The sequence below is a fragment of the Rattus norvegicus genome, chromosome 14, assembly GCF_036323735.1.
Source record: "Rattus norvegicus strain BN/NHsdMcwi chromosome 14, GRCr8, whole genome shotgun sequence".
NCBI classification, from domain to species: Eukaryota; Metazoa; Chordata; class Mammalia; order Rodentia; family Muridae; genus Rattus; species Rattus norvegicus.
In genome coordinates this window covers 95,692,179-95,704,986 of record NC_086032.1, presented here as the reverse complement: position 1 = coordinate 95,704,986, position 12,808 = coordinate 95,692,179, and the positions used below count along the sequence as shown (strand labels likewise).

Here is a 12,808-nt window from a genome sequence, read left to right as displayed (position 1 = left end):
GCTGTTTAAACAATTTCCCTTCCAAGAGCGATAAATCCCCCAGGATTCCCAGGTTTTACTCAGTGCAGAGGAACCACACCAGGCAAGGCAGAGCCTCAGACGGTTTTAGTCTAAAAGATTTTCAGAAAGTGATAAACTGAGATTGTGTCAGGCATCTGTCTTAGGGTTTCTATCGCTGTGAGGAGACACTATGACCACAGTAACTCTTAATAAGGAGAACATTTAATTGGGGCTGGTTTACAGTTTCAGAGGTTTAGTCCGTTATCATCGTGGTAGGAAACATGTTGTTACGCAGGCAGACATGGTGCTGCAGAAGGAGCCCAGAGTTCTCTATCTGAATGGACAGGCAGCAAAGAGAGTGACACTGGGCCTGGCTTGAGGATTTGAAACCTTGAAGGGACACACTTCCTCCAAGGTCACGTCTCTTCTAAAAGGAAGGCCGTATTTCCTAACAGTGCCACTTTCTGTGGGCCTATAGGGCTCATTTTCACTCAAGCCACCACAGCATCTCCACCAGGGGCAGAACCCTACAGGCCCAGGAGCTCCAACAGTAACCACTTGGATATGCTCGGACATACCTCAGCTCCTCAACCCTAAATTAGCTTTTCTGCACCCCCTCAATTCTAAGTGCTCCATTTACCTCTCTCTCTCTCTCTCTCTCTCTCTCTCTCTCTCTCTCTCTCTCTCTCCTCTCTCCTTAAAATCGATACATCATTTGAAAATTCTCTGGGCATTTCACACAGGGTAGTCTGATTCTATTCACTGTCCATTCCTCCTTTAATCCCTCCTGGATACACTCACTCTTCCATGCCCACAACTTTGCGTTCTTTGGTTCTCTCTTCTCTCTCTCTCTCTCTCTCTCTCTCTCTCTCTCTCTCTCTCTCTCTCTCTCTCTCTCTGTTTAAATAATCTATTAAGTCTTGTTTGTGTTGTTGAATATAGGAATCATCACTGGAGCATGGTCAGCCTACCAGAGGCCACACCATTAATGAAAATTGACTTTTCCTACCCCCAGAAACCTTCACTTGCCCCAGAACACTTCAGTTAGGGGTGGGGCCTTATGAGCTGCTCCCCTACCTCCTCAATAGAATGGTGACTCTTGATTTTGTTCAGGTGACCACCCTGCCATGACTCTGGGAGTGCAGTGGTCCTGACAGGTCCAGACTGTTTCTCTCTTCTCCGTGACCTCTGACTCTCAGTCTCCCTGCCGCTCTTCCATGATGAATCTTAGGGGAGGGGTGGTTTTATAATACATACTTTCCAGATGTGTTTACCTCTCCTCTTTGCACTTTGAACAGTTGTGACTTTTTACCACTGTCCACCGCATCACAAACATATTTGTCCTCAGCTCCAGTGAGGGTAGCCCAATTGAGCTAAAGTTTTGGGTTGAGTGTTTCTCTGACTCCAAATGATCTGTTTTCCCTCTTGGCTGTGGTCTCTACAATGTCCTCATTCTTCAGTCCCTTGAGTCTAGATGACAGGGGGCCAAGGCAATCCAAGTACCATCACTGTCTTCCCTTTAATAAAGAATTCTCTCTGCTGGGTGATTGAGAAGGGAGGGCTAAGGTCATAGAAGGACAGATGAGAATGGGGGAGTAAGAACTGTTAGATTCGCAGAATTTTTCTTTAGATCTTACGTAACCCCTAAACTTTTATTTTCTTCTTTATTTTTAACATTTCCTTTTAACTTACTTGTAGTGAGCTCAGCTAGAATCTTTGTCTTTGATGGGTTATTATTTAAGATTCTGTTTTAGTGTATGAGGTGTAGGAGAGAGAGAGAGAGAGAGAGAGAGAGAGAGAGAGAGAGAGAGAGAGAAAGAGAGAGAGAATATGTACACGCATGTAGATAGGGCAATATAAATGGTTATACATTAAATTTTAATTATTATGACTACACTTGAGTGTTGGTTTTAAGAAATTTCTTTGTTTGTGATGTTTTCATTTTCATACTGGGAACTAAAACTGCCCCTCCATTGAACATTCATTGACTGATTAGAACTTCAGTGATTATAAAGACGTTGGAAAGATGCTGATCTACTTAGGTCATTAATGGTCATTCATTACTCACTTCTGTGTTGGACCTAACATCTTCATGACTATCATGAGAAACCCTTTGAAATGTATTGACAATTCACTAGCTTCAAAACAGATCACTATCAACCCAAAACTTAACACCTGTCATCAGATAGCATGGGATTTGTTCCCAGACCATAGTCACTTAGAGTTGGTTCCCAAATAAACTATCTCTTGTCCTCTTTGGGGTGCGAGCTGTCTTTCTCACACTGTCAGGTATGGCACTTTTAATGTGGTACCCTGGAGATGATCCACTTTTTACCGGAGGAGTGAGTAGGATTGGAGCCAGGCAACAGTGTGGGCCCCTTGTGCCAACCCATGACTCCTAGAGTTGGTCTAGGACCCCCTTTGATTGATAGTTCCTTGATTCATTTTGAGCTGGTTGTTTATACTAATTATAAGATACTTTTTCTTGTCCCCTTTGGGGTGAAGACTTCCTATCTCAGCATTTGACTTGTTTGTTTGGTTTGAAAGTATTTTGGTTTCCAGCAATTCATGGCTTCATTTTGTTTTGTTTGGTTTGTGTGTTTTATTTGCCCTCAGAAACCTGAAAGCATTTTGGTTTTTGACCATTCAGCTTGTTAAATTACAAGCATTTAGTCTTGTTTTCTGGCCACTTCTATCATATCTAACTTAAAAAGAGAGAGAAAACAAGTATTTGTCATTCCAACCGGTTTTATGTTTTATAAATCTGCTAATTTGTCTTCCAAGTATTTGAAAAAAATGGGGGGAAAAACTAACAAAAATTAACTTGACTTTACCATTCCCTCATTGGGAAATACTTACTATCTCTAAATTGTTTTTATTTTCTTGCAGGCTTTTAATTAGAAATCCTAGGCAATAGGCTCTATATAAATCACATATATGTTTATATATGTGATTATACACATACACACACACATGCAGACACACATATAGGGATCCTGCTTCCATTAAATTTAAAAATATCTAGAAAACATAAATGATTAAATTTAGTACCTTTACCTTTGGTGGCTTACTGGTAGCACTTGGGAATGGAGACAGAAAGATTGTGCATTTAAGGCCAGCCTGGGCTACATAGTGAGTTTCAAGCCAGTGTGGGCCATATAGGGATGTCTCGTCTCAATGGAAACAGAAGGAATCATGGGAAAAGGACCCCTAGCAAATGCATGAATCAAACAGCACAGTGTGCACCTGTAATGGAGCCAGAGAAGGCAGAGAAAGGAACACCCTTGGGGCTTGATAACCTTTAGGTTCAGTAAGAGACCCTGTCTCAAAAAAAAAATAAAGTGAAGGGCTAGGAATGGAGGTATAAGCCTTTAATATCAGCACTTTGGAGGCAGAGGCAAGAGGATCTCTGTGAGTTTGCAGTCAGCATGGTCTACAAAGTGAGTTCCAGGACAGCCAGGACCACATAGTCTCAAAACAACAAGAACAACAGCACCACAAACAAACAAAGATAGGGAGCAACAGAGAAAGACCCCAGATTATAACCTGCCTACCACACACGCTCATGTACACACGAACACGTGCACACTCTCAGGAAGAAAACCAGTTAGCGTTTTAAATTATATGCTACTGCTAGAGATAGTGAGTGTCATGATGGCCAAGGGCAAGGCAGCTGTGTCAGCTTTAGAAAACTCACATGCTTCTATATTTAGTCCGTTGTTGCACTTTTCCCGAGCAGGCAGAAAATGTTATTAAATAATTTTGACATTTTAAATTTGGCTTCAAGCAGTAGAGCTGCTGCCTCTAACACCATTGGTCCTGCCCAGGCCATGGCTTCCACAGGAATGGCCATCTTAGGGTGAAGGATTGTCAGCTGCTGGGGTTACCAGAGAGCCAGGGTTTAGCACGTTCTAGAGAAGGAAGAGCAAATGTCTTGGAGTCACACTGACATGAGTTCTTACTCTATCTCCTCCATTTATGTTAGCTCTGTGGGTAGGCACCTTCACCTCGCTGAACTTAATATTTCCATTGTTGGGGAGGTTTACTTTTATTATTTTTAAAATATGTGCGTGTGCTTGTCTGTCTGTCTTTCTGTCTGTCTGTCTTCAGATACCCACAGAAGTCAGAGGCATCAGATCCCTTGGAGCTGGAATTATCAATGGTTCTGAGCCACTTAACAAGGGTGCTCAGAAATGTACTGGGGTCCTCTGGGAGAGCCACAAATGTTCTTAACCACGGAGTCACCTCTCCAGCCCAATTGCTCCATCACTGAAATGTATATCACACATATTATAGATGAGCAGCTGGAGGCTCTAAAGAGACAGTATATGTAAAATTTTATCCACACAATACATACTAACTTTACCCTTTCTTTCTGTTTGAGCCATCCGTCTAACCCTAAGTAGAACATACCCAAACTCGTTAGAGTTTATCTTATTCTTTAAGACTGCGTGAAGAGAAAAAAAAAATGAGTATTCACTCCTGTAGTACACCCTAGGGCTTGCTTTGAGAGACAGGGTCTTGGTCTATAGGCCAGGCTGCCCACGTCACTGAGGTCCTCTTGCTTCCATCTCCCAAGTATCGGGATCACAGTCATAAATGAATATACACAACTTTACTTTACTTGGCAGAAAATCATTTATAACTGACCCAATGATTACTTTTCCTCCCTATATATTCCTCGGAGATCATTCAAGCTCTCAGAAGTTGTTCTTACTTTTCTCTAGTAAATCTACATTCATTCTTTTAGAAAAAGTATTGTGGTTTTTTTTCAAAGTTTTCTTTCTTTCTTTCTTTTTTTTCTTTTCTTTTCTTTTTTTTTTTGAGTGATTCCACTTTCAGGTCCTTGGCAGAAAAGGAAAGCAGTCAGTCTGAATTGATCAGATTCAGATATTCTCTATGAGGACAGCAAGGAGATCCCATGGCAATGATCAGCCCCCAGACATAAGTGACAGAGGAAGAAAAAAATAATGAAGGTCAGAGAGAAAGAAAAGATGGTTACCCATAATTGCTTGGTGCTCAACGTTGGATGCCACATGTGACTGGGGAAGTTGGGGCTCCCACCTTGAGTTCTTAATCCTGTTAACAAAATAAATTCAAAATAGTCAGTAGGGCAATTCTATTAGGGTTTGTGAGGAAACACAGGGCAGGCAAGCTGTAAATCTTAACCACTAGGAGGAGGGATGTGGAGAAAAAGAGAGTTAGTCTGGCACTTTCAATGGAAGAGAGCAAGCAGCAGTGGCAAAAGCAGTGTGCCTACCTCAGAGGAAGAATGAGAAAACACAGGGTAGCGGAGAACACATGCCTAGCCTTTGGCTAAGAGATAGAAAAGAATAAAAAGAGAAGAAGGAGGAGAGGAGGAGGGGGAGGGGGAGGAGGAGGAGAAGAAAGATGAAGAAGGAGGAGGAGGGGGATGAGAGGAAGAAGAGGAGGAGGAGGAAGAGGAAGAGGAGGAAGAGGAAGAGGAAGAGGAAGAGGAGGAAGAGGAAGAGGAGGAAGAGGAAGAGGAGGAAGAGGAAGAGGAGGAAGAGGAGGAGGAGGAAGAGGAAGAGGAAGAGGAAGAGGAGGAAGAGGAAAAGGAAGAGGAGGAGGAGGAAAAGGAGGAGGAGGAAGAGGAGGAAGAGGAGGAAGAGGAGGAGGAGGAGGAGGAAGGAGAAGGAGAAGGAGAAGGAGAAGGAGAAGAAGAAGAAGAAGAAGAAGAAGAAGAAGAAGAAGAAGAAGAAGAAGAAGAAGAAGAAGAAGAAGAAAGGAGATACTTTTCAAACTTACCAGAGGTGTGCTGCTTCAGCTCCATAAACAACTGATCCCTTTTGTCTCTTTAGCACAGCTTTTGGTGAGCCAGCCTTCTGAGGGGTGGTCCTTTAGCCAGCCAAACTGGATTAACTCTTATGTGAGAAGACACCTGTATATGATGTTCTAACCTTCGCAGCAGATCAGAGTCACATCTCCAACCAGGGATGGAGGGATTCGGTTAGAGGGTGGAAAAAGTGCACCTTACAGGCTCCTGTGATAGCGAGGAAAGGGAGAAACCTCACAGTGCAGCAGTCATATCATAAAGCAAAGACACATTACGTGGGAAACCCGTGGGATGCTTGTGCAGGCCTTCGATTTTCTATATAATTTAGCATTTATCACATTAAACATCTTGGGTGAGAAGTTGTCTGCTGGCCACCGAAGAGCCAACCTGATTGTCCTGTCTGGAAGCGGTTCAGACCGTGTTTGTTTATAATTCATTGGTCTCAGCTACTAGCCCAGTGCTCCATCACAGATCCTGTCCTGGGTTTCATTGGGGGAGGGTTAGAAACATTTGATCAGCAACACTACCCTGACAAAAGTAAATGCACAATTTTCTTCAAGTAGCCAATTATTGTAAAAAAAAAACAAACAAACAAAAAAAAAAACAAAAAAGCAAGCTAACTAGAAGAGATGTCAGTAAGAGAATTCAGACACCACCCCACCCCCATTCACTTTCTTTCTTTCAAAAATCTTTTCAGTAGATCGGTTTTAGCCTGCTGAGGACTAATCTATTCCAAACTTTTTGCTGGCTGGTGCTATGGCCAGTGAGCCAGCCAGCTGGCCGGTTAGCCAGCTCTTTCTAGATTCTCAACACCCTTTTTGCTGTGTCAGCCAGTTTCCAGTGAGCCAATAAGGAGATGTGGAAGCTGTCACGAGAGTGAGAAAAGCAGACGTTAGGTGGAGAGAGGTTGATGACACTTCAGAGAAATAAAATAATAAAACCAAACATCTAACTCAACTTTGGACATTTCTTGACTCAACCATTTGACAACCTTAAATGTGACAGCCTAAATGTCACATTTACTTGGCAGGGCATTGCTTACAGGGACAGGCTGTATGCTGACCGAGAAACTGCTGGGCTGACAGTGTTCAAGGAAGCTGGGGCTACTGTGTCCATCTGGAATACCCAGAAATTCTAGTGCAGGACCAAAAAGTTCATTTGTTGGGAGCCAGAAGGTTAGGAGCCTTATTTCCTAAATAAAATGTTTAATTCATCGTAACTTTTACTGGAAAAGATTATCGCCATGTAATCTGCTGCAGGAAATGTAGTGGTGTCCATTTATCCAAACTTCTGCTCTCCACAGTGTCATTTGTCCATTGTCAGTGGTTAGCCCAAAAAAAATCAAAGAGGTAACTTCAGAAATAAACTCCAGTCCATACATTTTAAACTGTATGCAGTTCTGAGCAGTTTGATGCAATCTCTCTTAGGATATTAGGGTTTGTGTTTACAATTATGCTATATTATTATTGATGTTATTAATTTTTTTGTACATAACTCACAAATTAAACTTTACTACATAAATTAGGTATAACAAGCAAACAGAATGTATAGGTTTTGGTGTTATTCAAAGTTTTTGGTATCCACTAGGGGTCTTAGAAAATATCTCATATAGATATGAGGGACTGTTGTAAAAATGATCTTCCAGGAAAAGAATGCTTCTGCTCTTGGCAAAAATCATCATGTTATAGGTGTTGTAACACACACACACACACACACACACACACACACACACACACACACAAACACACACACTTCCTTTGGGAACATCAGGTGATCTACTACGCTAAAACAGACCAAAGCAAAGCAAACGTAACAATTTTTCCCCCCAAAACAGTGCAGGGCCGAGGATATATAATTACATATTTTAAATAAACTCTGCTTGTCAAACGGAGAGTAAGGGGAAGAAGAGAGGCTTTATCAGGTATTATTTTTTTTTATCAACTCACAAATGGCAAAATTAAAAGTCAAATGAAGGGGTTTCTTGTAAGAAAGTAAACGTGCATCTTGCTTTTCAATCTCCAGGACGATTTTTTTTTTTCTTTGAGAAATGGAAACGGGATGTACATTGCCTGTCTCACAAGGACAAGGTGATTGAAAGAAATAAGATATAGAAAATTTGACATGAATCTTGACCTTTACTGAAGTGCTCTGATTCTGTCCTGGTTCTGCATTTTATTAAAGACGGGAGTCTTGTCAGGTGTGGTGTTGACACCTTCAATTCCAGCACTGGGAGGTGGAGGCAGGGCAGTCTAGACTTCCTTCTCCCGTCCCGGATGAGGACTTAAACGAGGTATTTGGTTCCGGAATCTGAGCCCCCAAGCACTGGACCATGCACGATGCATTAATGAAAACCGTGGGCCGGTGCCCTTAAATGACTCTGAGCCATGGCCATGTACATGAATTTTTATTTGGTATCTGTAGCGACGCCTCGATTTAGGAGAGATTTGCATCTCTACTGTAAATGGACATTACTAGTATATGTTTTGACTTACTGTGATGATTGCCTTCTTTTCCTGTGTGTGTGTGTGGGGGGGATTATTCTGCCTCTTTCCTCTACTCGTTCTGCTTTTAATTTCCAAAGAGCCAGAAACTGGATCAGTGCACATGGCAGAACTGTGTCTAACCTCAGAGTCGGAGGTCATTGCAGGAAACGCGGTCTGTAGCGAAGGGATTTTGACGCGTCTGTGGCAGAATCTTTATTTTTGTCATGTTTTATGTTCGCATCGGTGACCTGTGCCCTTTACATGGCTAGAGAGAGGACTTCTCTTTACACACATCAGAAGAGGGCATTGGATTCTATCACAGACGGTTGTGAGCCACCATGTGGTTGCTGGGAATTGAACTCAGGACCTCTGGAAGAGCAATCAATGCTCTTAACCACTGAGCCATCTCTCCAGCCCCCATGAGAGACGACTTCTCAAGAAACGAGCATATACCCCAATGCATGTCGTCCCTTCCGCTTGCTTCAAAGTGTTTTCATCACCACCCCAATGAAAAGGATGGCCTCATTCCTCAGGCTTCTAGGGAGGGAGCCATCTGAGGTTGGAAGTAAAAGGAGTGACTACAACTTGTACAAAAATAACTCTCCCAGGTGGTTGAGGGACAAAGTTACAACTCAGCTGCTTGATAGCGCTGAGCACTTATATTTTGGAGGAGGAGGAGAACCAGAGAAAAGTAGCCAGAGAGTCTGGGCTGGAGTCCAATACTAAATAGAACAGAAGTTGACAGAAGCATGGCAGATGAATTGTTAAGATTTCCTATTGCTTCATTTATACCACTCGTCCATCCCCCACCCCCAACCCCGCCACACACACACACACACACACACACACACACACACACACACACACACACACCACTCTAAAAAGAGAGGTGCGAGCCATAGATTTTAAAGGGTTTTGGTAAAACTTTAGAATAGAATAGGCTGAGGGGACCGTGGGCTCAGGAGAGGTCTTAGTGGGGCTCACGCCCTGGCTTTTCACCCGTGCTCTTTTAGCACCTCTGTGCGGCGAAGCTGACATGGTTAGATTCGCCACTTTGCCTCCAGTCCTGTGTTGACTGGTTTTGAACTCGCAGTGAAGCTCTGGCCTCAGGAAGCACACATTATTGCAAGCATGATGAAACCACGTCCAGCCCCCAAGCACACGCCCAAGCTCTGCGGTCACTTACGGGCTGGAAAACGCCTATTTCACAAACACAACATTTTATGAATCAAATATTTATAAAGACTTCCCCTGCGCCGCCGTCCCCCTTTTATTGTCTTCAGATCGCTCCGCATTCCAGAGAAAACCCTACTTTTAAAAATAGTTTAATGTCTGGCCAATAATTGAAGTTAGACGTTTAAAATATGGCAATTAGAAGTAGGCTTGCGCTCTTGCTTGGCAAATGTAGTAAATGCTATTCTATTGGAACGAGCTCACTGAGGAACACAGTGAGCTTTTTATTAGCCCCAAACCGGGGAATTACTGTTCCCTGGTGGTAGCACAGACTCATTGCAGGCTACTAACTGGTGGAACAAAGGCTTCCAAATTTAGTCCTGTAATAAATCACCTCTTCATAAGTACTTCCATTAACCTTGCACGCGATTGGTGTTTTGAGACAGGGTCTGGCTATGAGGCACAGGCTGCCTTGAACTTAATAATTCTCTCGTTTCATCCTCCCGTGTGCTGGGATTGCAGGTAGGGACCCCCACATTCTCATATGAAAGCTTGCAGGTAGAGAAAAAGAAACAAAATCTCCAACTGCCTTTCCCCAACAAGGTGGGGTTTGTTTATGTTCAAGTAAGTGATAAGATAGAGGGTAGGACGTTATTTTTTTTAAAGAGGAAATTCCTTCTTATGGAATCACGTGGCGCACAGACTGGGTGCCATGTTTTTTGAAGTGCTCCGTGAGCAGGCAGTGGAGTCTGAATGCTTGTGGTGTATATGCTCAGCTACAGGATGAGGCCCTCAGTAGCTCACCAGTGGAGCAGTTGCCACAGAATAAAGGTAATGACGGACTTATGCTGATTGATTAGTGGATGCTTAGACTCCTGCTGCTATTGTTGGGCCTTGCTGGAGGCCCGGTTAGGAATGTTAGCTTTACTCTGGCTACACGACCCTTACCCTTCAGGGTAGAGATTTGAGTCCACCATCTTTTTTTTTTTTTTTTTTTTTTTTTGGTTCTTTTTTTCGGAGCTGGGGACCGAACCCAGGGCCTTGCGCTTCCTAGGTAAGCACTCTACCACTGAGCTAAATCCCCAGCCCCTTGAGTCCACCATCTTAGAAAAGAGATTGACCTGCTAGGCAGCTGTCGTGCAATTCAGAGTTCAAGTTGGGCCATGCTTTTCAATGTCTTTATTAAGAAATATCAAAAGTTGATTACCCATTCCATACACAGTTGTACAAAGTTCAAGTGAAAGGGTGTGCAGGGGCGCCATCTCTATGTTGGTTTAAAGTCTATGGGAGTTTGTCAAAGGGGCGAGCCACAGCTCCGATTCTACAACAGTGTCTTTCCCCTGTTTCTACTAGATCACAGCAAAATGCCCCGCTACCTGAAAGACCATTGATACATTATAAACTCTTATTTATATACTCATCTTTTTATTTCTTCATCATCTTTCTTCCTCTGAAGAAGCTGACAGCTGCTGATGGGAAGCACAATATTTGGGTCCCGTTTACCGCTGTTTATGTTATTACTTCTTCTTTGGGTGCTCACAAACATTGCATGCTACATGTTACAAATCACACATGGGGGACTCCAGCACACTGTTATCTTAATTTGACAATGAACACAAAAGGGAGAAATTTCTTGTCCCGGAAACAAAACACTATGGTCCTTCTGTGGAACTTTCTGGTATAGGACAAACCTGATACTATCACTGAGCTCCATTCACACTGGCAGACAAGAGAGATGCGGGAACACCAGTATACAATAGTGGAAGGAGAACTTTCAGGGACGTGACATCCCACGCGATGTCACAGGTACTGCCTCAGGAGGGAATCACACTTTCACAGTAATTGGGGATAGGAGGTCGTTGGGAAACAGCCATGGTATGGTGTGCCTTGGTTAAGGCTTGTGCTGGTTTGTCTAAGCATCGATTTCCGGAGATTGTCTAGCAACTGTCAGGAGGAGCCATTTTCAGAGGAAGGACTCCTTATTCACCCACATGAGGCTGCGCGTCTCATTGGGCTTGCATTCATACTCAATGACGGAGAACGGGCTTCCCCACTGGCAGTGGTCTCGCTTGTGGTAATTGTAGAACTTGACTTGCCACACCGTCTCGAAGGTCCCAATGTCTGTGAACTGAAGGAAGAGAGGCAATCATGAAAATCTCATCCTGCCACAAGCCGTGGATGCCTGCTAAAGTTAGCGACACAGCCCCTGGCAATCAGGTCTCAGTAGCCACGCCTCTCTCAGTCTGCCAAGCTTACCCATTTCCTTTTGTGAACTACGTTCCTAGATTGTTGGAGATATTTTTTTCCAGATCTCTTTGGCATTGAACTGTCTCATGAATTTTTCTTACTTTTCCATGTTTAGATTTTTGAAAAGCTAACCGTAGACTCTCACCGTTTCATTGGTTTTCCTGAAATTCTCCTTGCCACGGAAGGGAATCGGAAAGAGGAGTACCAGGAGCCTTCCCTGCCTGGAATGGGCTTGAAGTGGGTGGGACACAGTGTCAGACCTTGCTTTAAAGTCTGATGGTCTCTGGCCTTCTAGCTCTCTGCTATACCGAGTGCTTGCTGATAACTTCTAAAAGATTCTAAAAAATTTCTTGTTTATTCTATGGTTAAAAAAAAAACCACTGGTTTCTCCTTAATTCTGTGCTTTGTTAAGCATCACAACTCTCTGTGCTTTATTTAACTCTTTATGCTTAATTAAGTGCTAGGGAAACTTAACTTTTTCTTACTGTTCTGTGCTTCATTAAGGTTAAAAACTTAACTCTTCATTACTTGTGCTTTAATAAGTAGTGATACCCGGCAATTAACACATACTGTTTAGTAGTAGGGAATTAAGTAAAAGTATTGATTGCTGGGGTTCCTGGTGAAAGAGCTAAGCTGATTAACTCTTTGTGAACTAGAGAGGAAGGAAAGAAAAATAATTAATATGCTCTATACAGACAAATATGCACAGACACACATACATTCATACAACCATACTCTGGCAAGGTCTGACCATCTGTCACAATCGACTCTACAAGTATTCATGAGTGCTTACACACATACACACACAAACATATAGACAAGCAGACATACACATTTGGATGGATGGTTGGATGGATGAATGGATGGATGGATAGATGGGTAGATGGGGCAAAGGATCTCAAGCCAAACCATTCAACCAAAAACTTTATTTCTTTTCTCTGGTCTTTTATCCCTTCTTAGACAAAAAGTTGTTTAGAAAATTATCTCAGAGATAAAATGTTACATAAAATGGGAGCTACAGAAGGATGTTGATATTAAGTTCAAATCAGTGTTTCATTATAATATACTCATTAAAAGTTTAAAGCAACAGTTTTTACATGACCTTTCC

The 12,808-nt window shown here is 42.7% G+C and overlaps 1 protein-coding gene across 2 annotated transcripts in view; it reads right to left on the bottom strand.

Moving 5' to 3' along the window:
- Cnrip1 (cannabinoid receptor interacting protein 1) overlaps nucleotides 1-12,808 on the bottom strand; it is a 42,628-nt gene that overhangs the window by 2,076 nt on the left and 27,744 nt on the right. The window contains exon 3 of one of the 2 annotated variants that reach the window (NM_001014232.2): nucleotides 10,615-11,581. The exons of the other annotated variant lie outside the window; for it this stretch is intronic. Within the exon in view, the coding sequence (NP_001014254.1) occupies nucleotides 11,417-11,581 (165 nt within the window). The 3' untranslated portion in view covers nucleotides 10,615-11,416. Of the gene's footprint in view, nucleotides 1-10,614; nucleotides 11,582-12,808 lie in introns of those variants that run through there. 2 annotated transcript variants of the gene reach the window in all.